Genomic DNA, 22971 nt, shown 5'->3' with positions numbered 1-22971 from the left:
CAGCAGGAGGTGTGTCCTGCAGGTGCCTGTTGTTACCACCTGCCAGATTGTGGTTATAAGGAGAGGTCCTCCTGCAGCCAGGGCCCCCTTTGGGCTGCTCTGATGAAGGCACAGATTGGCTCAGCAGATTTTGTAGACTAAAGAGAAGAAAAGCAGTGCCTGGCTGAGGTAAGGAGGGGGTGAGGTGCAGCTGGGGGCTGTGGGATGCTGGGGAGCTCCAGCCCCGAGCAGCTTCATGGGAAGCTCGGCTGGATCTTAGTCAGGAGAAAGCTCCTGAGGCTCGCTGGTGGATGCTGTGGGATCCGGTACCAGGCAGCAAACCACTTTTCTTGTTATTTTCATTGTCTGATGCTTATGAATGTGAAAGTGCCTGTGCTGAGCCAAGCAAGCACCAGTGCTGTGCTGTGGTGGCTGATAGCATCTGTGGGAAAGTCCACGGAGCCTCAGCCAGGTTTGGAGAACCTCCTCTCCTCTGTGCTGCTCAGCCCTTGACAGCAAGCAGTGGTTTGGGGCTGTCTCGTGCTTGGGGCTTGTTGGGGTTGTGAGCTCCCAGGTTAATCCTCCCGGCCCCGTAGCCCTCAGAGGGCAGCGTGGACGTGGGGCTGGTCCCGTGGCTGGTGTCTGCCCAGCTCCTGGTGCTGCTGGAAAGGAGCCCCGGAGTACTTGGTGCTGCTTTGCCTTGTGGAAGGGAGGGTTAGAAGTGAGGAATGAGAACAAGGAGGAAAGAGAAGGGAGGAGAGCCCGGGATGTCTGGGAGTGCGGAGCGGGCAGTGGGAATGTGGCCACAAGAAATGTGATGCAGGGCGAGACGGCAAACTGCTGACTGAAAGCACTGCCACTGCTCCAGCACAGCAGTCTGCGGGGAGTTTCCCTTAGTCATAATGTGAGAAAAAAGGGAACAGGTACTGAAACCAAAAAGGGCAAGTTCAAACAGAAGAGGAGAAATAATGTGGCGTGCTCGGATCCAGCTGTGGAACTCACCGCTGCAGGACGCCCCTGAACCCACCCGGTGAATTTTGCAGGGTAAGAGGGTCAGAAATCCCGGAGAGCAGGGATGTTGAGCCCTGTTCGGGTGATGCTCGGGGCCACGCTCTTGCTGTGGGCTGGGGGGTGTCCCAGCAGCACCACGGGGCCCTGCTCCTGCCCACAGCCTCCAAAAGCACAAGGGATGCTTTCCCCTGGGGGCTGGGGAGGTGTGGGGACCTCTGGTAGGGCAGAGCCCTGCTGGCCCTCGCTGCTACCGGGGAGGGTCTCCTGTGAGGTCTGGGGGCTGCTCGCACCCCCGGAGAGGCTGCAGCAGCAAAATGTATTGAAAGCATCAGGAGCGCTGAAGGCTCCCCCAGATAAAGGAAGAGCAGCAGCGTGACCGGCTGCCATGTGACGGCCCAGGGAAACGGAGCTGCTGCAGATCCAGGCGCTGATGCGAGTCACAAGGTCTGCAGAAGATGCCCTGGTATAAAAATACCCCGTGGAACAGTTTAGTCTCTGCAGGGCGGGCAGGGATGGGGGGACGCCGCAGCTGGCAGGACGAGGCTGGGGGAGCTCCAGAGGGGATCGCCGCTCCCAGCCCACACCGTGCCAACAAAGCGCAGCCCCCCAAAAGTGCAGCCCCTGGGAGGGATGCCCTGAGCCTGCAGGGCCGCCTGGCTGCTCGGGGAGCTCCCCACCAGCACAACCAGCGGCAGACTGGAGGCAGCGGCCAGGAACTGGTCTTTCCAGAGAGGCAGCGAGCAGTGGGGAGGAGAGGACAGGCATGGGGCGGATGAGGGCTATGGGTGAGGCTGCGCTGAAATCCCGGCGCTGAAGCTCTGAGCGTGCCTCCACCACTCTGCGCTCGCATTTCAGTGTGCCTGTGCCCCTCTGTGCGTGTTGTGACACAGGCACAACGTGGGTGGAAGTGGGTGAGCGGGCAGCGGGCTGGTGGGCATCCAGGGCTGAGAGCTGAGCGTGCCTGGGCTTGGCCCCGAACCTCGCCCGGCTCTGAGGCAGCAGGGTTGCTCTTCCCCCCCACTTTTCTTCTTTTTGAATCTAAGTATAACCCAGTTGTTGTGGCCTTCCTTTCCATAACTGGTGGTTTTCATGCTTCAGGTTTTGGTTCCTTTCTCATAACACCCTCAGAAGCCCTGCAGCGAGCGCTGGGTGCATTCAGACTGCACATGCCGGCATTTGCAGCTGGGCAAGGCTGGGTGTGAGGGGCTGCAGCGTCTGTGCGGGCAGCTGGGCAGCACGAGGAGGAGCGTGCCAGCAGATCCTTCCCTTGAGAGGTCCACGAGGGGCAATGCCCAAATCCTGCTCTGCTGGAGCCCCCCTGCGCGGATCGGCTTGTGGTTACGCACGGCCCTGCCGGCAGCTCCCTGCGAGTGCTGGCAGCTGCAGATGTGCAGGGAGGTCATCAGTTCTTTCCTCCTGATGTAATAAGTGATGTGTTTGGGGCTGTGGCTCCCAGCAGGGTGTGTGGCCGCACTGTCCCCTGTGGGGCAAGAGCGGGGGGTGGTGGATGAGCGCGGGGAGGGCCGGCTGCTCCTCGGGCACGTGGCTGCGGTCAGCCTGCAATGGCGAGGGGAGCTGCACCGAGCATTGAATCGGGCTGGATGCTGCGCTTTGGATGGAGGCAGGAGGGGGAAGCAGCCGGTCAGAGCAGCCCAGGATGAAGTTTCTTGGGAAAATCGCCTCCTGCCCGAAGTGCTGGGAAAGCACCACTTGCACTGTCTGGGCGAGGTGCGCTGCGTGCAGCACCGGCCCAGCACCGGCATCGGTTTCGCTCGCGTGGGGAGAAAGTGCTTCAGGGCCAGATGCAGCAACAGCATCGGCCAGAGAAAGCAGGGGCTTTCCGGGGCGCCTCCCATGTGGTGGGAGCCCACACTGTCCTGACCATGCAGCACGGGCTTCCTGCTCCCCAAATCCACCCTGGTGAGCTCCGGCGGCCTCTCTCCCAGGCCAGGCTTTTGCAGGAACTGGAACCCGAGCTGGGCAGCTCGTCCCTGTTCAAGGCCGTGCTCAAGCACATGCTTCAAGTCCAGCTGCCCCCGGCCCCCGCCTGCTGTGCTGCAGCGCTGCCTCTGCACGGGCTGAGAGGCGGCCCTGGGCCGTGACAGACTGTGGTTTCAGCCGCTTGAGGCGGTGACACGGGCACAGCGCAGTCACACAGAAATGAACACACATGGTTTCAGTAACAGCATTTGGGCAATCTTCTGTAACATGGAAGGGGAAAAAAAAAAACTTTGTTCTAAAAATGACCCAGGCCATAGGAAATGCTCGGGGTTGAGGCAATGTGTTTACTTAACAACACTTCACACAACAAGCTCTGAACTCTGCAATTGCTCTTGGAGAGGAAAAAAAAAAAAAATCTAATGCCTGACACCGAATCTTCAGACTTGAGTTTTGCTTTAAAATATGCAAAGGCAAGAATGCCCCAGATGCATCAGCAGTGAGGTGCGTGGAGCTGCAGACCAGGTTATTTGCACTGCCCAGAAGCAAGTCCTGCTGCTGCCTGTGTCCGGGCAGGGGCTCTGCAGAGCTGCCCCTGGGCGTGGGAGCGCTGCTGAGTTTGTGCTAATTCAGCCTCCTGAGCGAGTGACAGGCTCGGCAAGTGACTAACAAGTGCCAGACTGATGCAGCTGTGAGGTTTTCTGGGTGACCAGGCAGCACCTGCAGGCCCTTTATGATGGGCTGCCCCCTGCTCAATGTGAGGAGCAGCCTCCCTCCAGGCAGCGACCCTGAGACTTCATCCCAAAGCGGAGCGGTGACTCACGCTGTTCTCAGTGCTGTTGTCTCAAAACATCAGTTATTAACTCCAGGCTTCGTTTTTGCAACTTTTCCTGGGTGAGGGAGAACCGCAGGGCTGTGTTAGATGCTGTAACACATGGGTAACTTCGCAGATTTCACTGCTGGCTTGCCGGAGACCTCACCTGCTGCAAGGGCGCCCAGGGTGTTTTTGGGAGCGGAGCTCTGCGGTTTGGGCACCCTCCACACCCACGAGGGCGATGCACCGACCCCTCCGGGTGCTCGCTCCCTCCCAGCAGCCGTGCTGCTGGTGCCACGGTGGCTTTGTGTGGGCTGCGTGTGCGCAGACAGAAATCTGGCTGCGTTTTCGGATGGCTGTGAAAGCACGCGAGGAACTTCCATTTGCAGGCATGCTTCGACCTAAACAAAACCGGGGGGGCAGTCGGGTCTGACAGGGAATTGGGGGAAGCTCCCCTTTGGAGACGCAGGCTGTGCTTGCAGGGGCTGACAACAGCCTTTGCCCTGGGGGGCCGTGGGAGGGGTTTTGCAGAGCAGTCGCGGTGCCCCGCGGGGTTTGGAAGCCCCGGGACTTTGTCGGGTTGAGGCCTGACCTGAGGACGGGACCCCCCGGGGGTGCCTGCCCCTAAAAGCGCTCTCAGCCCAGGACCTGCCCGTTATCCTGAGCGCCAGAGCTGGTGGTGCAGACGCTGCCCGTGGGGCTGGGGTCGCGGCTCTGACCGGGGGAGGTGGGGTCGGGGGGGGGACCGGGCTCTCGCCCGCGGAGCCGCAGGGATGGGGGGGTCAGAGGGGCGCCGGCTCGGGGGGGTGGTGCCGGGAGGGGGCCGTCGGGGCAGGGGCAGGGGCCGAGCCCTCCGCAGCCGCCGCAGGTGCGGGATGGGTGCCGGGGCGGCCCCCCCACGGCCCCCGGGGCGCCCGCCGCCCCGCACTCACATCCGGGGCCGGGTTTGCTAATGGGAGGCGTAATTAACCCGGAAAAAAGCGACGGCGGAGCCGCGGGCACACCCCCTCCGCCGCCCGGCCCTCCTCCGCGCCTCGGCGTGCGCGCAGCCCGCAGCCCCCGGCCCGGCCATGCGCGGGGGGCGCAGCCCAGGAACGCCGCGGGGTGAGTGCGGGGCCCGGCGGGGGGGGGGCAGCGCCTCGCGGGGCCGTGGGGGGGTCGCGGGGGCGTCACCGTCGTGCCTGGGGGCAGCGCCCCCCCTGCAGCCCCTCCGGTCCGGGCGGGGATGGGGAGGGGGCAGCGCGGGGACCCCCAGCATCCCGGGGTCCCATCCCCCGTATCCCGCCGCTGCCGGCTGGGGCTGCCCGGCAGAGCCCCCCCAGCCCCCCGAGGGGGCTTCCCGGGAGCGGGGTCGGGGCTGGCGGTGCCCGGGTGTGGGCGGGCGGGCGCCTTCCCCGGGGGTCGGCGCTGTCCCGGGGACTCCCCCGCGGGTCCGGGCCGTCGGCGGGGGGGGCGCTGCAGAAGCTCCCCCCGCGGGGCTGGCGGCATCGGCCCCATGCGCTGGGGGCGGCCTCGCTGCTGCCGGGGGGGTCGCGGCGCGGTCCCGCACCCCAAGGCTCCGGGGGCTGTGGGCAGGGGGCGGCGGGGGCTGCTCCTGCCGCGGCGCCTCGCGGTTTTGGGGCCCTGCGGGGAGCTTTGGGGGTGCTGAACGCAGCGGTCCCTGCTGCGGGGCTGTGCTGCAAGGATTGGGCAGCAGAAGCGCGGAGAGGATCGGATCCGCGGTTATTTAAAGTGTGCTCCCCAGGCTGCGTGGGGAAACGGCGAAGCGAACCCTCGCTGCTCCCAGCCTGCTTTCAACAGGTTCATGATTTCATTAAGGCACGTCTGGATGGAGCAGGAGGGAGTCGCTGGGCTGTTCCTGCGCCGTCTCTGCCTTGTGTGCCTGCCACCAGACAGACGGCGATGGGGCAAGCTCTGGGAACTGCTCTGCAGGGCAGGTAGAAGGAAGTGGCGCAGCCACCGCCGCGCCTCAGCCCTGCGCGCACGGGCGCAGGTCCCACACCCAGAGTGGCACCGGGGCAGCTTGGACAGACGGGCGGGGAGAGGAGGAGGATGCCGTGACCGTCTGCAGGCACAGCGGGCTGCGTTGCAGAGCGGGGTGCCGAGGATTTGCCTGCACCTCCGAGGTGCTCAGGGCTGCAGCTCTGCAGGCGCCTTCCTGCTGCCAGGTTTCCGCGGGCAGCGCTGCCGTGGCTGGAGCTGCGCCCTGAGAGCGGGGTACAAAAGGGCACAGGCAGCCGTGGTGGGGCGGTGCTGGCGTCCTGGGGGTGCTTCCTGGAAAGTCTGGCACTGCAGCCGCACGTGAGGCCGTGGAGCCAACAGGAGCCACATAACAGGGTTTGCATATCAGGACGGCTCCCCGCCCGCCTGGGGGCAAAGGCAGCGGCGTGCCTCCACCTCGGAATACAAGGGGAGGGGGTTTGGCACCTCGTTTTGCTGCAAATCTCTGTAGCTCGATTGCTCTTGTCATCCCATCAACCGAGCTTGAGAAGGGCTGGCTGTACCTTTTGGTGGGGCACCAGGGCTTGGGCAGTGCTGGTGAGCCAGTCAGCTCTGAGGCTGCGGAGAGCCTTGGAAGCCCTCGCTGTGCCGCTCTGCAGGATGGCATCAGTTCTTGGTTTGGATCCAGGAACGAGAAGCTGAGAGCCTGGGTCAGTGCAGTGCTTGGGAGGGTCTCTGGGCTGTGGCTGGACAGCAGGTTAGCCTGCACGAATGAGGCCCTGGCATCGTGGTAAATCGTAGCTTCGAGCGCCCAGGTTTCCATCAGGGGTCTCATCTGAAACTCGAGCACCTCCTCCCGTGAGGGCTGCAGGGCTCGTTAGCACTCCTACACAGTGATCACTTTCTGATTCTCTGCTCAATCCCTCCTACTCTTCCCCCCCCCAGATCTAGTCTTGTGTCCTTCCTATGGCAAAGGCAAGTTTGGGTCCTGCATACAAATATTTATGACTCTGAGTTTATAAAGCGCTGTGTAAATAGTAAACATTAGTGTAAAGTGAGCTTTTTCTGGCCCTTGTGGAGTTCCCGAGCAGGAGGACCAAATACCCACATCCTGGCAGAGCTGGAGCTGCTACTTTTGTCATTTTCCTATGGGAAAATGGAATTCCCAGCGGCCGCAAGGAGCCAGGCTGCCCATGTGCTGCGAGGGGCTGGGAGCAGCCGGGGAGCGGCACGGCCCCTAGGAGGGATGGGGAAGATTCCTGCTCGCTGAGAGCAGCGCAGTCCGGAAGGCAGAGTTTGGAGCGATCGTTATCTCCTCTGCCCGATGATTTTTGCATATCCAAGTGCAATCTGAGGTCAGCTTGCACGGAAGAATTGAGCTGCTTTGCGTGCTTTCATCGAGCCCCTGCTAATCCAGGATGGCGAGGGGGGAGATAAGGAACCACGGGAGGGATCCCGGGGGTCCGGCACCGCAGCCACGAGGAGCTGGGGACTCGCCCCTGAGCTGCCTGCCAGAGCCAGGTGGTGCTGCGCCCCACCTCACACCTTTCTCTTCCATTTCATAAGCAGAAACCTCTGGATTTTTGTTAGCAGCAGGAGGTGATTAAAGAAACCTGGTCTGAATGTATTAGTACGGTTGAAGTCGGCTGGGAATCTGTTTTATGTGCGCTCCCCCACCCCACAAAAATAAACCCACAAAAAAGCAGCGAAATGTGAAGTGCCCACATAACCTTTGCATCAGCCCGCCGTGTTGTTTTGAAGCAATCCTTTCTGCTGCAGCGGGGCAGCTTCCCCCCGCGCACAGCCTCGATACCCATCTCTGGAGCGCTGACGTGACGCCGAGGCGCTGACGCCAGGTTGCCTCGTGCGCTGCCACCTCTACCTCTGCAGCTGCACCGCAGCTCTTGCACAACACTTGCCACTCCGGGCCCCGCTCCACTGCAGCTACTCAGCTCAAAAATAGTATTTCCTCCTTTTCTGCATGACATCTTTTATTTGTGCAGCCTCCTCTTCTGCCACCTGCACGAGTCACCTCCTTTTCTACCGGACAAACCGCACCAAGCTCAGCGCGCATCCTCTCGGTAACCGCTGCCTCCGTCCCCTGTCACCGGGGCTGGGGGGGCTCTGCCCGAGCTGCAGCCCGTGCCTGGCCAGTCCGCGGGTCTCTGTGCTGGTCCTGCTCCTGCCGCGGGGCTGGAAGTGACAGCGACCTGGTCCGACGGGCAGCAGAGTGGCACGAGGTGCCACCGGGCTCCCCTCCCCGTGGCTGTGGTGCGCAGCGGGCGGGTGCTGCAGATGTGAGCGGTGGCAACGCGCACCCGCTGCCGCTGAGTCAAAGTGGCTGCTGCTCCCGTGGGGTGACCGAGAGCGATGCTGAGTCTCGCCCACGTCTAACTCCCGCAGGAGACACGAGCAGAGTCCGTTCGCACGCACCCTGGCCCCGTGCTGCCCGTGTGGCAGGCGCTGGGCTGTGCCTCGAGCTGAGGAGCAGCGCTGCAGAGGGTTTGTGCCCTGAGCAGCCCCGGTGACACGGCTGCGCCCCGTGGACATTGGTCATTGTTTTCCCTGCTGACTCCGCATCCTGGCTGCACACATTTTCTGCTGGAGTTGCAGATTGTTTTCCATTTCCTGGGAGTGTGCTCGGGCTCTCTCTAGCGCGCAGCCTGCCGCGGGGTTATTTTTTGTTGGCAGTTCCCGGGGGCCTTGCGTTGCCCGGGGACCTTTGTGGCTGCTCTGCCCCGTCTGGAGGGGCCGTGCTGGGGCACGGGGCTGCCCCTCGGCGTGGTCCATCCCTGCCCTGCGGACGCTGCTGGTGCTGGCTGCAGAGCCTGGGGAGAGCCACGCCGTGCCGAGCACGCCCGGAGCCGTGCAGCAGGGCCAGCGAGCTTTTGTTCAGCCGCGTGCGGTGATCGAGTCCATCTGTGGTTCCTGCAGGCACCCTGGTGTCCAGCCTCCTGCAGTTCCTCTGCTGAGCTATTTCGGTCCTTGCTCGCTGCTCTGTTTTGCCCAGCTCTTGCCTGCACCCGGGGCCGTCACGCTGGCACCCCCTCCTTGCCACAGAAGCGTGCTGGATGACTTCTGTGTTCGTCTGGCAGCTTCCCCACAGCGTGACTGCACGGAGGGACAGTTTCATTTTGCTTTGACTGTGTTGGGCCGTGTGTTTAGGAGGCCTGGGAGAGGCAGCAGAAGTTTGGCTGGGAGCTGGGGACAGCTTGAGAAATGGGAGCTGCAGGAAGCTCCGGTGGCCGTGGGATGCGCCGCAGGGGGACGGGATGAGGAGTGGATTCCCCGGCTGCTCTCGGGAGCCTTGTGCAGGCTCCTGCGCCCTTCCAGCACCCTTCACTGGGGTGGTGGGCACATCTCTGCAAGGCCTCATTCCTCACTGAGGGGGCAGCCGGCACACCCGTTTGGATCAGTCCCGGCAGATTCTCTCTTCCCTCTCCCTTTTGGCATCTTTGTGCTGCGAGCTGGGGGCTGAGCCCTCACCCAGGAGGGGTTGAAGCTAACGGAGGTGGGGAGCAGGGCACAAGCAGAGAACCCACCTCTCCCCTGCCCTGTCCCTCTGCAGGGTGATGCCAGAAGGAGCCCGGCATGCCGTACCTGGACCGACAGAACCGTATCTGCGGGTTCCTGGACATCGAGGAAAATGAGACCTGCGGCAAGTTTCTGCGGAGGTATTTCATCCTGGACACCCAGGCCAACTGCCTGCTGTGGTACATGGACAACCCGCAGGTAGGGCTCCGTGCTCTCGCTGGGTCCCTCCCTGCAGCTGCCCGGCACGGGGGTCCCCTCGCTGTGCCACACTGCCAGCCACAAGCCCGGTCTCTCTCCCAGGGTGACCCCCCCGGCACGGATTCTGCGTGGTGTAGTCAGTGATGTAGAAAGGAGGCCTTCTCCACACACAAAAAAGTGGGATATAAAAATATAAAAAGTGAGCAGGCTGGTGAGGGCACGCCTGGTGTCGGGGACAGCAGCGTGTCACGTTTGTGCCTGTTCCGCTGCGGTTTAATTGAGGGAAATGCTTTCTGCCTGACAGCAGCACGAAGCGCAGGGGTAGGGCTTTTCCCCCCATCTATTGCTTGGGCTCGTTTTGTTTTCCAAGCCTGGGGTTGAATTTTCCACTCCTGCCGCCTCATCCAAAGCCTGGTGCAGTCTGCAGGGAAGCTTTGGGTTTCTCCCTGCTCGGGATGAAGCTGCTGGCTTGCGGAGCCGCGGCGGTGCTGAGCCTGGCCCCATCTGGAAGCAATCTGTCATTCCCAAGTAGCCCGGGCTGGTTCCTGCGCTGGGCTTTCTGAGGAAGCAGCAGTGCAGTGGGATTACATCTGTTACCAGCCTGGGTCACCAGCAGTCCTGAACTCTGCATCTCTTTGGATGTCGCATCCAAGGAAAATAAAGCCGGAGCTCCTATGTGCACGTGCTGGGCTGCACGAGCAGCCCCAAGCTGCAGCAGCATCTCCTTCCTCTGCCCGGCCCCAATAGCCATGGGCTGGGGCTGCCATGGGCATCTCCCCAGGGCTGGGGGAGCTTGGCTCACCTCTTGCCTTCTCCCTCTCGTTTCACTCCCGTTGCTCGTTTTGTTTTTGCAGAACCTGGCCATCGGTGCGGGTGCTGTTGGATCTCTGCAGCTGACCTACATCTCCAAGGTAAGGGCAGGGGGGCGGGGGTGCCCTGTGCCATCCCCCTACCCCGCAGTGCTCCCAGGAGAGGTGCGATCCTGCCCCGTCCCCATCCCCGCTGCGTGCCTCGGGGGCGTGGGAGGAAGAGGAACCGCTCTGCGGTGAGGAAGGGGCCGGGGGCCGGGGCCGGATGGGAGCACGGCATCAGTGGAGCTGGCAGTGCCTGGGGCTGGGGCACCGAGCCCCGCTGCAGCCTGCACCGGCCGGGGACGTGCCCAAGCCCTGCGAGAGGTGCCGTGGAGATGGGAACGGGGATGGCCCCATGGTTCCTCTCGCTGTCAGGCAAAAACGCTGCAAAACCCCAAAACTGCCCCGCAGCCTGGTGGCACAGAGCTGCGGGCACGGCTCTGTGCAGCTGCGTCCTGCCCCTGCGCCGCGTCCCGCTCAGCATCGGAGCCAGGAGAGAATCGAACAGATCTCCGTGTTCCTGCTGAATCATGATTTATAAATTAAGCTCAGATGAAGCAATGCTGGGAGGCTGAGCCTTCCCCATTTCAGAAAGAGCCGCACTTATAAATTATATAGGTTTTAGTCTGTTTGAAAATTGCTGCAGGACGGCATTTGGTCACAAACTGCAGGACTGGGTTATGCCCGTGGCTCTAACTACCAGCTGTAAATACGCCAGAAAAATGGAGCTTTGCTTGAGAAAACATATTTAAAGCATTATAGACTGGCTCGGAAGGAGGAAGCCTGTCAGAATAAATACTCCATGAATGCTGTGCTTGGAGCCCCGGGGAATATTATTCTTATATAAACGATTCCTGCTCTTTAGGGAGAAACCACTGCTATTTTCCTTCAATTTTCTTAATTGCTGACAAGAGCGACAATGTTGGTCCGGCAGGAACACGCACTCCAAGGCCCTTGAAAGCTTTCTGCTCTTCGCAGTGCAGCCGCTGCCTCGGGGGGCTGGCGGGGGATGAAAGCCCGGGCTGGTGCTGACCTTCCCTTGGGGCTGCCCTCCTGTGGGCTGCGCGGTGCCGGGGGCAGGAGGCTTCCCGTGCAGTGGTGCTGCTGCAAAGCCTGCCTGGGCGGCGGGGAGCAGGGGGGGCTGCTGGCCGAGCAAAGCGGGCACCGGGGGCACGGCCGGTGCCTGGGGAGCGCCAGCTTGCCCGTGGTCCTGTGCACATGCATGGAAACTTCCACCTCTCGGGCACGTTGTTAGCGTTCATGGTTATCCTGCATTTTTTCTTCTGTCTGCTCTGTCGCAGGTCAGCGTCGCCACCCCGAAACAGAAACCGAAAACTCCGTTCTGCTTCGGTAAGCCCGGGGACAGCAGTGGGGCGTGGGGGAAGCGGCAGCACGGGCACACGCTTGTCCCAGAGGAGCAGCGTTGCCTGGGCAGTGCCTTACCACGGGGGCTGTGACCCCACACAGCGACCGGAGCACGCAGCGTGTCCCCCCCTGGGTGTGCTCCCCGAGGGGCTCTGCCTTCTCCGTGCTGCGGAGCCCACCAGGATGGTGGGGAGCACCGGGGCAGCTCTGGTGGCACAGCAGGGCCCGTGGCTGCTTCCTCCAGAGCTTGTGCAACCCGAAACATCCCCGGTGCTGCGGTGCTGAGGTTCCCCGAGAGCTTCCCCTGGCCCACATGCAGCAGGCAGCGTTGCTGCAGGGCCAGGGGGACCCGTCCCCAAGGAGGTTCCCAGACCCTGCTGGGGTCTGCGTGCACACACTCGTTTGTTCTGACAACGCTGAGCACCGAGCGGGGTTCCCTGACTCTTCTGTTTCCCTTCTCTGGCAGTTATCAACGCGTTATCTCAGCGCTACTTCCTGCAAGCCAGCGATCAGAAAGACCTGCAGGACTGGGTGGAGGCCCTCAACCGGGCCAGCAAGATCACGGTACGTCGTGCTGCGCCCTCGCTCCTGCTGTGCCCGTCTCTGCTGGAGACGTCCCCGTCCCCGTGGTGTCCCCGAAGCGTCAGGGCACCGCAGCCCTTGCGTGCCCGGCGTTATCAGCACGGCCACTGGTTAATGCTGGCAGGACGCAACCAGCTCCTGCAGTGACAGCTTGTAAATTAAATGCAAGGAGAAGTCACGATGGATAATCTAGTTTAGGATTGGGGCTCGTCGAGTAACCTTTGTTCCTTGTACTCTTTGTTTAAAATCGCTGCGGCGCTGTGCTGTAGTCCCTGTGTGCAACTCATCTGCAAGACTGGGCCTGGCCGGGATTTTCTTTTTTTCTCTGCGGGCAGATGAGATGTGACAGCCTCGCACCCGGCGCCAACAAACCGACTGCACAGGCTCCGGCTTGTGCCGCCTGCCCCCTGTACGGGCTCGGGTGGCCGTGTCCACAGACAAAACCTCCACGGCCGGGTGGGAGGCAGGGAACCGAGCCCTGGGCTGGCAGCGGGGTGCCCGGGGCTGCAGCTCCTGCCTCGAGCCGATGCGCTGTGCCTGTGCCCACCCTCCTGCGAGCAGTGGCTCGGGGTGGGAGACCGTGGCTGCCCCCTCCCTCTGCCCACATTTATCCTCGTGCCCGGCTTTCCTCAGGCTGCTCTGTGCTGCGACGGCTTCTGAGGCTTGGTGTCGGTCCCCAGAGGCACAGGGGGGCTGCGGGGAGAGTTTTGGGGCTCAGACCCCCGGCAGCCTCCCGTCTCCCTCCCCGTGCGCTGAGCAGGGCTGGGGGCACCCTGGACTTGGGGGCATTTGTGCCCGGTGCAGGGTGATGCCCGTGGGACAGGAGGATGGGGCTGTGGTTTGGGCACTCCTCCCAGTGCCGAGACCCAGGTTCAGCTTCTGCTTCTCACGGGGACTTTGCCCTGGGCGCATTGCCCGGTTCCTGCCTCTCCTTGCTGCCCATACGCAATGTCCCCATGGTGAAACCGCTTCCTGCGGCTCCCCAGCACCGCTGCGGGGCTGAGCCGCTGCTGCTGCCTGCAGAGAGCAGGAGGGTGGCCCGGAGCCCCCGGTTAATGCTGGTAGAGAAGCAGAGTGCTGGCTGGGGGGGCAGCTTGGCCGCCTGCCGTTCTTCCCAGAGCTGGGGGAAGCAGCACAGGGGGGAAACTGGGCAGGAGCTGGGAGCTGGGGGCCGCGTCCCTGCCCGCTGTCCTGTGCCGTGCAGACGCAGCCTGCCCGGTCGGTGTAAAATAATGCCTGGACGTGCTGCAGCTCAGCCCCGTTTGGTGGCTGGAAGCTCTGAGTGGGGAAAATTAAAGGAGCGAGTGTCCCGGAGATGCGCCGGGCTGCAGAGGCCGGGCGCAGAGCCCTGCGAGGTGATGCCGAGTTACTCACCGCCTGTCTGGGATCCTCCTCTGAACCGCCCGGGTGCGGCCGCGCCTGCCTTAATTGGGGTGTCCCTCCTTAATTGGGGTGTCGCCTCCCTTTATTCTTCTTAAAGGGCCATTGCTGGGGTCAGGCGGGGAGGATGATGTGGTGGTGCCTGGAGCAGCCCCGTGGCCTTCAGCCTCTGCCTTTGCCCTGCAGGTACCCAAGGGCGGTGGCGTCCCGCCCGCAGAGATCACGAAGCCCCCGGCGGTGCCGCAGGCGCAGGATAGGAAGCCTCAGGTTGCCTACAAAACCGAGATCATCGGGGGCGTGGTGGTGCACACCCCCATCTCCATCAACCAGGTGAGCCTCGGGGCCGTGCTGCTCTCCCACAGTGCCCGGTCCTGCTGGTGGCGGCCCTGGGGAGCCACGAGAGCAGCAGGAAGCACACGGGGGTGTGAGGCTGCTCCTTGTGAGCCTGTGGGCTGCAGCTGGGGTCGGGATTTGGAGCTCTGGGGTCGGGATTTCAGAGCAGGTTTTGGGGTGAAGGGGCAGCACTGCTCGATGTGGGGTCTGGGGGGAGGCAGGTTCTGGCTGTGGGCTGCCGGGAGGCTGGTTTGCATTTTCATTTCTGGAAACCAGCTCAGTGCCTGCCAAACCTTCCCACTCGCTGTATAAATAGCTGCACTTAGCACCTTGAGCACCTCTGCTTTGTCTCGCTCTGAATTATGAAGAGATGGGGAGGGGTGAGGAGGAGGGGGGCACCCGCTGCCCCTGGGCACCCCACGGCACCACCTGGTCCAGATCCCGCACCAAGGTGCCTGGGGCGGGGGGGCCACGTTCTGCTGCCCCCATGGGAGCAGCCAAGGGGCCGGTGGGGATTTCGCACACTTCCCTGTCTGTGGGGGCTGCACGGGGCTGGGGCTCGCGGCCACCCCTTCCCAGTGCCCCTGAGCAGCGAGCTCGCCTTGCCCTGCTCCCCCTGCCCAGAAGCAGCGAGCTCCATCCTCAGCCCTCGCCTGACTCTTCTTTCACAGAGGAGCTTTTTTTGGAGGTGATGCGTCAGCCGCTGGGCTATTTTCTGCGCTCTCGCTGCTTGCCCTGGGGTGAGATGGCAACTCTCCCTGCTTCCTGGGCACGCTCACGGTTTCCTGGTCCTGCCCTGGGATGGATGGTGCCATCCCTGGGCTGCTCGGTGGCTGCTGGGGGACCCCTGCTCCTGCTGCACCCCCAGACCCGCAGCAGCATCGCCCCAGCCCCTGGGTCTGCCCGGGGCAGTGGTTTGGGCACGGAGCTGCCCGGCTCGGTGGGGCTGGTGCCGACCCAGGGAAAGGTCTGGGGGTGCCCGGCTGCAGCTTGGGGCCGGCCCAGCTGCTGCTCGCCTCTGTCCTGGAGGAACCAAACGCTGCCCCGAAGGTGCTGGAAGGAGCCGAGCGGGGCAGGTCGCTGGTTAACCACAGCGGTGCTCGCTCAGGCGCGGGTGCCATATAAGGCTGGCTGCTATGGCAATTCGCAAACCTCAGCCTCAGAGCAGGAGGAAGGGGTTGGAGGGGCAGGAGGGAAGGAGATGAGCACAGAGGTTTCATCTCGAGCCATCCTCTGTGCTGCCGCAGGGGGGGAGGGACGGCGCCGCGGGGAGCACAGCGATGCTGGCTGGGGGCAGTGGGGTTTTTCTGCCCGAACTCCAAACATCGAGGTTTCCTTCGGGGAAATGCTGGCTTGGCTGTGAGAATGTGGAGCGGAGACTTTATGGCTCTCCTGAGCAGTTTATGCCCGTGATGGATTGCTTGCTCTGGCTGGAAAGCCTCCCTGCCTTCTAACTTGGGTTTGTCTGGCTCCAGTTTCCAGCCGGTGGTTTTTGTTCTGCCTCTGCCAGATGAAAGAGCTCCCGTACCTTGCCTTTCCCCCAGGACCTCTCTGTTGCAGCTGAGTCTCTTCTCAGTGTTAGATAAGCCGGGCTGATGAGGTTCAGCTCCCCTGCTGCAAGGGATTTCCTCAGCCCTCGAGTCCCCCCTAGGGCTTTTTCGTAGCCTCTCCAATCTCTTAACACTGTTTTTAACACGTGGGCACCGTCGTGGTGAGCTGTACTCCAGCAGCTGTCTGTGAGCCAAATGCAATGAGAGAAACCCCTCTCTCCTCTCGATCATTACCATGCTCATGTCCAGGCACTGCAATTCGCCCTGTGCATGCAGCGCTGTGCTCAGGGCACGCTCTGGGTCGCCCTCCCCTCCAGCTTTCCATCAGGGAATTCCCCTCCCTGCTTTCTCCATGCCCCCCCGGGTAACCGTGCTCTCCTTTGCAGAACGGAGGGGACGGGGCAGAGGGCAGTGACCTGGCCGCCCACCCGCTGCTGCGGCGCTCGCAGAGCTACATCCCTGTCTCGGCCACCAAGCCGCCCGCCGGGCCCCCCGCCATCAAGAGCGGCTACTGCGTGAAGCAGGGCAACGTGGTGAGTGCTGGGGGCCTGCGGGGTGAGTGCTGGGGGCTCATGGGGTGAGAGCTGGGCTGCTGCTTCCCCCGGCTCAGGGGTGCTCCGGTGGCCCCCAGCATGTCCCTGGCACGGGGAGAGCGCAGGGCCCAGCACCCAGGGGCTTCCTCATCTGTTTTCCAGAGGAAGAGCTGGAAGCGCCGGTACTTCGTCCTCGATGAATTTTCCATCAGTTACTACAAGTGTGAGCAGGTGAGCGGCCCAAACCCTGCCTGTGTCCGGCTGCTCCTGGAGCAGAGCCCTGGGGACGGGGTGCTCCCAGGCACACCCCAGCACCGGCAGCCCCGCGGGGTGCCCCAGCCCACCGTGGTCTCCTCTCGTCTCCGCAGGACAAGGAGCCCTTGCGTTCGATCCTGCTGAAGGATGTGTGCAAGACCCACGAGTGCCTGGTCAAGTCTGGGTAATGCTTCCTCCCGTGCCCTGCTCCTGCCGTAACCCCGCGTTGCAGCTCGCTGCTGTTTCACAACCCTCTAACGCCTCCTGCTTGCCCCCCCCAGCGCTGTGCAGCCCTCCAGAGGGTCCTGGGGGTGGGCAGTGAGAAGTATACGGGCCTCAGCAGAAAGCATTCTGGATGTGTTGCTTCTCCTTGTTGTTTTTTTTTTTTTCTTGGAGTCGCATCCAGAGTCCCCATCTCCCACCCCTTCCCCTCCCAATCCTGAATTCCCCCATTCTCCCCTGGAAACCCTCCCCTGGCTGGAATGGGGTCAGCAGGAGACCCCTTCTCAGGACAGCGGGTCCTTTGGCTCCCCCCGTCCTGCTGTTCACTCCTGCGTTATTCCCAAGTGTCTCGAGCTTGCTTTCTCCAGACATTCTTCAAACATCCCGGTTTTGGTTTGCTCTTAAGAAACTTCTCTTCCTTCAGCTTCCCCAGGCAGGTTGGGGAAATCTGGATGCAGGATATTGTCACTCTGTTCTCCTCCTCGTGCTGATAGTCATCTCTGTGGCAGAGGCGTGCTCGCACAGCTCTTATCTCTCTAGATTAAGGAGTACGAGGCCCTGCTCAGTAAATAGCATCATATGACAGAAGAACAAAGGTGTTCATAAAGCAGCTGAAAGCTGGGTACAGGCGTATTCCTTAAACTATCACAGGTGGCTACACAACGTCTTGGGAACAATTTTATTGCAGCTAACGCTGATAAAATCAAATAACTTGAAGATTTGCAATGAAAATGAACTATGAAAACAAACTTCTTTAGCTTGAGCAAAAATGTAATTCATTAATTACAGCTTTGTATCAGTTATTCTTAAGAATTCAAGTTTAAAATGAGGCTGAGGATTCCGGGTCTGGGGAGGGGACAGAGGCTGAACTGCGGGAGCTGAACTGTTTGTGGATGGAGGTGGTCCCTGGGGAGCTGGGCTCTTGTTACCAAAATCAGATGAGATTGCTCGCCCTGGGTGTGTTTTTCCCCAGCACGCTGTAGGTGTGAGGGTCATTCTGGCGTTTCGCTATCCACGGTGATTTCTAGGTAGTGACTGTCTCTTTCTTGCTGTTCCCAGTGACCTCCTGATGCGGGACAACCTCTTTGAAATCATAACGAGCTCCAGGACCTTCTACATCCAGGTAGGGCAGCCGAAGGGAGCTGGTTCCTGAGCCGAGGATGGGCGGAGGCGGTCAGCAAGCCAGGGCATTGCCAGGCCTGGAGTTTACTTTGCTAGGCAGTAAATTCCAGTGCTGACAGCCAAGGCAAGCCACCCTCCTCTAACCAGGATGTTCCCCGGCAGCCTCAGCCAGCAAACATCGGTGGATGAGCTCGCACACGGCTGCCTGGCTTCAGGGCACGGGCAGCGGGGAGGACTCTGGGCGGTTTCACTTCTCCGCCGGGGCTTATTTATAACAGCAGCTCCTTGTGCGAGCAGGAAAAAGCAGAGACAAGAGCACGCGGCGATCCGATGAGCATCCCGGGCGTGCAGGGCTGTGTCTGCACGCGCTGCGTGCTGCAGATGTGGCCACCACCCGCCCCCACCGCCTGCCTTCAACACTTTTTGCAGGCGAGGGCAGGGCGGTGCGGTCGCTTCTGAGCAAGCAGGAGCCAGCAGCAGCTGGGCTGGGGGCCGTGGTGCCCGGTGCTGTGGGGCTGGGAGGCTCGCAGAGGCACGGGGGCTGACTCCTGGCTGCTGTGGTTTGCAGGCGGACAGCCCCGAGGACATGCACAGCTGGATCCGCGCCATCGCAGGGGCAGTCCAGGCCCTGAAGACCCGCCCCAGGGTAGGTCATATTTGTGTTTTGTGTCAAATAACGATCATGTTAACTCACAAGATGCTTGCTTCAGGCCTGTGTAAACGCTTGGTGAGCCCATTTCCAGGTGAGGTTCCTGCCCTACCGTCCCTGCCTTTGCTTGCCGGTCCCTTGGAAAGGATTGAAAAGGGAGATTCAGCTTCCAGGCTGGCCCTGGCTGAGCCCTGCTCTGCTCTCGGAGCTTTCTGATGGCAAGGGCCCATTGAATTCAGGCTGTTTGCTTAGCGTTTCTTTCCTTTCTGCAGAGCGTGCAGAGGGCCTAATTCTGGTCCCCAGAGCTCTGCAAATTGCTCGCAGCAGCTGCTCACACACAAAACCAACCGGCACTCGCTCTGCGTCTGTCCCTGCAGGAAATCTCCTTCATGAGGTCCTGCTCCATGACCAAGCCGGCCCCTTCCCAGCAGAGGCAGCCGGCGGAGGAGAGGAAGGCGCTTTGCAAAGCCCCCTCGACCTCCTCCTGGCAGCCGTGGACGCCGGTGCCGCAGGCGGAGGGGAAGCAGCCGGCGCTGGCGGAGGTGCCGGTGCCGATGAGGGACGCGGTGTTCGTGCCGGCATTCACCGAGCGCGACGTCGGTGCCACGCAGGGCCAGCGCCTGCGGCACAGGTCGGAGCCACAGCACCTGAAGGAGAAGTCCTTCGCCTTCGACCTGGACGATGAAAGCATCCGGACCTCCGACGTCTGACGGCGCCGAGCCACGCCGCGGCTGCAGGGCGCGGGGACTTGGGGACGCGTGGCCGCTGGTGGGGCTGGACGAGCTGGTCTCCTCGGTACTTCTGCCCAGCCCTTGGGACCTCGCCTGCCCCATCGCCTCGGCTGGGACGAGATTTGGCTCCTTTCCTCCACTGCTGCTCCTCCGTGCGGCGCTGGGCTGGGCCAGACGCGCTCCCTGGTGCCTGTGCTCCATGGGGAGAAGCGGGGCTCCCATCCTGCTCGCCCCTCGGTTGTGTCTCGGTGAGCCCGGGGGCCGTGGTCTGGCAGGGGCTGGCTGAGGTAGTTTGGGGTTTTGGCAAGCTGCCTCCACCCCGGGCACTGCCTGCCTCCTGCACGGGGTGCGAAGCGCCAGCTCCACACTGCTGGTGGGGGGGTGTCCTCTGCAGCAAATGCATCACTTCTCCCCAAAAACACCCCTGGAAGAAACAGCAGGAGGGCTCAGAAGCAGGAAAGGGGGGAGTGAGGTGGCCTTTCTCGTTTCTGGATAAATGTTTTTCTCCCCTTTTGTGCTGCTCAGTCTTCCCTGGGCACAGCCAGGGAGCTGCACCACGGCGCAGGGGAAGCGCTGCAGCTTCCAGTGCTGATGACATTTTTCCAGGAGACCAGCTCTTTACCCTGCTCGACTAATGGTGTATTGGCAAATCTGTTTGCTTTTCATTCCTTCTTTTTATATCTGTCGCCACTGCTAAGCTCCAGCAGACTCCCTGCCCAAAGCCCTCTGCAAGGTTTTAGTGATTTTTGCTGTGAGCTGCTCCTGGGCAGGCTGCCGGGGCCGCAGCGACCGGGGGCAGGAGTGTCCTCAGGTATGTCTCCAGTTCTGCACTGCATGCAGTTAGGCACCAAAGAGACGTGCCTGAGTGGTGAAGGGCTTTTAAGAAAAAGCAACAAAAGCCGAGTGTTTAATGAAACTCGGAAGACTCGTCCAACTGGCCTCTTACCCGCCTTGAAATGAAAATGAGCAGCACCTTTTTAAGCAACGCGAGCCATTTCCATAACCAAATGCGCTCATGTAGGAGGTGTGACAAATAGCACATCGAAAATTGAAGTGAGATTGCCCGATATCTGCAGTGCACGGAGGGCTCTGGAGTTAGCAAGGCTTCCCTTCACTCTGTGCTCGTTGCCATTTCTTTGTCATTACGTGTTCTCTGCAAAATCTGCTTAACGTGCCCCCCAGAAGCAAAACCTCTGATTTGTCCCTGCCTTTTCCAGGTCTCTGTGCTCTAACCCAGCTCGGGCAGCCTGGGATCGAGCGGGGTTTTATCACCTGCCTCGCTGCACATCCCCGTGAGGTTCGGGCATCTGCCGAGCCCTGGTGTTGGAGACGAGGCCAGAGGGGAGTTTCGTAGCTTGCAGTGCCCTGCAGGTCTTCTCCCCTGTCCCTTCACAGCAGCCCTGCACAGCCGTGCTGTGCACAGAGCGTGGTGGCTTTGGGGAGGTTTGTGCTCACACCCACACCTCCGTGCCCGCGGCAGGAAGGGGAGGCAGCGGCGGTGCCTGGGGCAGGCGCGGTCTGCACGTGGAGGCGTTCTCGTTTTTCACAGAATCAGTTGGCCAACACGTGGCTTGCCAGCAGTACGTTGTCAGATGGCATTATTTTTGCTTTCCTGCGGTCTGCTCTAGGCCGTGAGGGGCAGCTGAAGGTACACTTTATAGAGCCTGTGAGGCAGCGAGCGGGGCCTCCCCAACCCGGTGGGCGAGGGTGGCTCACAGGGGGCTTGTGTGGAAATCCTGGAGAAAATTGAGAGTATGAAAATGAGTGGGAATCGATGCAAATGGTACTGGGAGAATGTTAATATTTGTTATTTAATTGTAGAAATCTAGGTTACGCTGTTCCTTTTTGCTTTATTTGCACTAGTGTTTGAATTTTTTTTCTCTAGGCTGACTTGCTCTTTGGCTAGTTAGATGTTCTGTTTCCGAAAATGTTTTAATAATTTGGTAAGACTGTCAACCATAAAGTTACAGCACTTAGTGATATCAGCGCTCTGACCTCATTTCTGGAGAACATTGAACGCGCAGGGACGATGGTTACTTTGTGCAAGGCTTCAAAAACACAGAGTACCAAGTATTTTTGTTGCTTGATAATTGCAAAGTTTCCTCGGGCCTGGGATGGTAAAGCAGAAGCTCGTTGCGCAATTAGGGTTAATTATCCAGGAGGAGAAGCTACCAGTGGCTCCAGCGTGGTTGCAACATCCCCATCTCTCATTCCCACCCTCCCTCCGTCTTCAGGACAGCGCGACGGCCTCGGCGGTGGCACGTGGACGTGGGACTAAAGGCAGCGTGCTCAGAGCCGGCCCCATCCGTGATGGTGGCCCCCTCCTGCAGGAATTGCTCCTGTCCCAAGGACGGACAGAAACACGGACAGGAGCACAGCCAGACCTCGGGGCTCTGCAGTGATTCCTAAAACCAGTGCCCCACGTCCTGTAGGTTTGGCTCTTGGCACTGGTGTCGGGGTGAATGCATCGCCCTGGTGGCTGCCCCGTGTCCTGCGTGGGCCCTTTGGGAAATGAAGCTTGTGCCGAGTTTTCCCTGCTTTAGTAGCGAGTGCGGGTTCAAGGAGTCTTGTATGGAAAGAGCGGAGTGAGGAATGGGTTTGCTGTTTTATATGAAAACTCCCAAATGGTTTCAGCCATCGGTCAGTGCTGGCTGCGTGCTCCAAGTGCTCTTAGGGACCGGCGTCCCTCGCTGGGTGATGCTCCACAGCCCGTGGTGCCCATCGTCCGCCTCGCGCGTGTAAATGCTGGCTGCAGGAGATGGATCTCCCTTTTTTTGCCCCGTGTTTTTAAATAAAGAAGGAAATCCCAGTTGCTTTTCCAAGCTGTCCATGGGTGTTGTGTATTTTGGGTTGTGAGTCCTGAGGGGGGTCAAATGCCATCCCTGCTGATGTGAGATCCCCCAGATCGTACTCACCTTGAGCACTTCCACAGGTAAGTGTCCCAGGAAAACTCTTGCTTTAAGCCTGTTTTTTCCTTTTAATATTACATTTTCCAGCGCAGTCTGGCTGAGCACGTTTCTCGTGGCCGTTTGCAGTCTGTGCTGTGTTGACGAGGAGCGGAGCAGGATCTCCTTTTTTTCAGGACTCCTTGAATAAATAGACAACAGAGGAGGAGGCTGTGAAATAACTTCCTCCCAGACCAGCCTAGGAAACCCCTGCTGCGACCGCTTGCAGCTGGGGGCATAAACAACAGCAGAAGTGCAACGGGAGCAAACTTTTCCCAGTTGCTGGGAGCTGGGAAGCAATCCTACAGAAACAGAAAGGTTTGGAGAGCTTCACATGAGAGCTGCGCCATTTTCCAACACAGTTTTGTTGATGGGTAGATGCATTCCTGGGAGAAGCGGTGCATTTTTTTTATTATTTTTTTTTACTAACAAACTAGCACAATCGAGGACTAGCAGTAATCCTAATACCTTCAAGGAATGAGACAAGCAAACAGACTTGCTGCAGAGTTTCTCGGGCAAATGCTGCAGGGGTGGCTGCTGAGATCCGCAGACGGCGCGGATGGGAGTCGAGGCTGGGCTGAGGGAAGCTGCGCGTGCAGGGAGGCTGCTGCAGAAATGCCTGCAAAGGGCTCGAATGCTGCCTTCCCAGACTCGTCTCCTACCTGCTCCGCTCCTTTTCCCACTGCGCAGGACAAAAGCAGACGCCGTGGGCTGGGCAGTTGTGATGGCATCAGGAAAAATGCAGGACATAAATGCTGCTGTTGTGCACAGGGGAGTTTCATGTGTAGGATGGGAATGAGTGCCATTAGAAACAAAAACATCAACGTGCCTATTTTTAAAGCCCAGGTTTAGAACCCTAGCAACTATCTTTTTCCCCACCCCTCCATCAAAAGGATGCTTTTGATGTAAGACTGCTTTTCTAGCTTTGTTCCCCGTTAAAGTGAATCAGAAATCTACTTAAGGAACGAGTGGGTGCCCATGAGAAGCGTTGTGTTGCACTGAAAACACCAGAGGTGATTCACGCAGCAGAGCAGCACG

At 60.7% G+C, this 22971-nt stretch overlaps 1 protein-coding gene across 2 annotated transcripts; it reads left to right on the top strand.

Annotated features, from left to right (window-relative positions):
• The first annotated feature begins 892 nt into the window (after nucleotides 1-892).
• On the top strand, nucleotides 893-21797 carry PLEKHA2 (pleckstrin homology domain containing A2). Of its 2 annotated transcripts, none has more exons than XM_068662251.1 (12): nucleotides 893-1023; nucleotides 9252-9415; nucleotides 10270-10326; nucleotides 11568-11616; nucleotides 12098-12195; nucleotides 13780-13923; nucleotides 15863-16009; nucleotides 16172-16240; nucleotides 16378-16448; nucleotides 17546-17609; nucleotides 18177-18254; nucleotides 18635-21797. In XM_068662251.1, the coding sequence occupies exons 2-12, from the start codon at nucleotides 9275-9277 to the stop codon at nucleotides 18965-18967; spliced, it is 1251 nt and encodes a 416-aa protein (XP_068518352.1). In that variant the 5' UTR covers nucleotides 893-1023; nucleotides 9252-9274; the 3' UTR covers nucleotides 18968-21797. The 2 variants fall into 2 exon arrangements, with proteins under 2 accessions (XP_068518352.1, XP_068518350.1); XM_068662249.1 differs by lacking the exon at nucleotides 893-1023 and adding an exon at nucleotides 4689-4846.
• Nucleotides 21798-22971: the final 1174 nt, after the last annotated feature.

Source organism: Anas acuta, chromosome 27 (genome assembly GCF_963932015.1).
Source record: "Anas acuta chromosome 27, bAnaAcu1.1, whole genome shotgun sequence".
Classification (NCBI taxonomy): Eukaryota; Metazoa; Chordata; class Aves; order Anseriformes; family Anatidae; genus Anas; species Anas acuta.
Note: the sequence above shows the minus strand (reverse complement) of the source record. Positions and strands in the feature narration are given on the sequence as shown.

Coding starts and splice junctions, on each gene's coding strand:
- PLEKHA2 (XM_068662251.1), top strand. CDS start 9,275: ATGCCGTACCTGGACCGACAGAACCGTATCTGCGGGTTCCTGGACATC. Junction 13,924..15,862: donor CCCCCATCTCCATCAACCAG/GTGAGCCTCGGG, acceptor TCTCCTTTGCAG/AACGGAGGGGACGGGGCAGA. Junction 17,610..18,176: donor CCAGGACCTTCTACATCCAG/GTAGGGCAGCCG, acceptor TGTGGTTTGCAG/GCGGACAGCCCCGAGGACAT.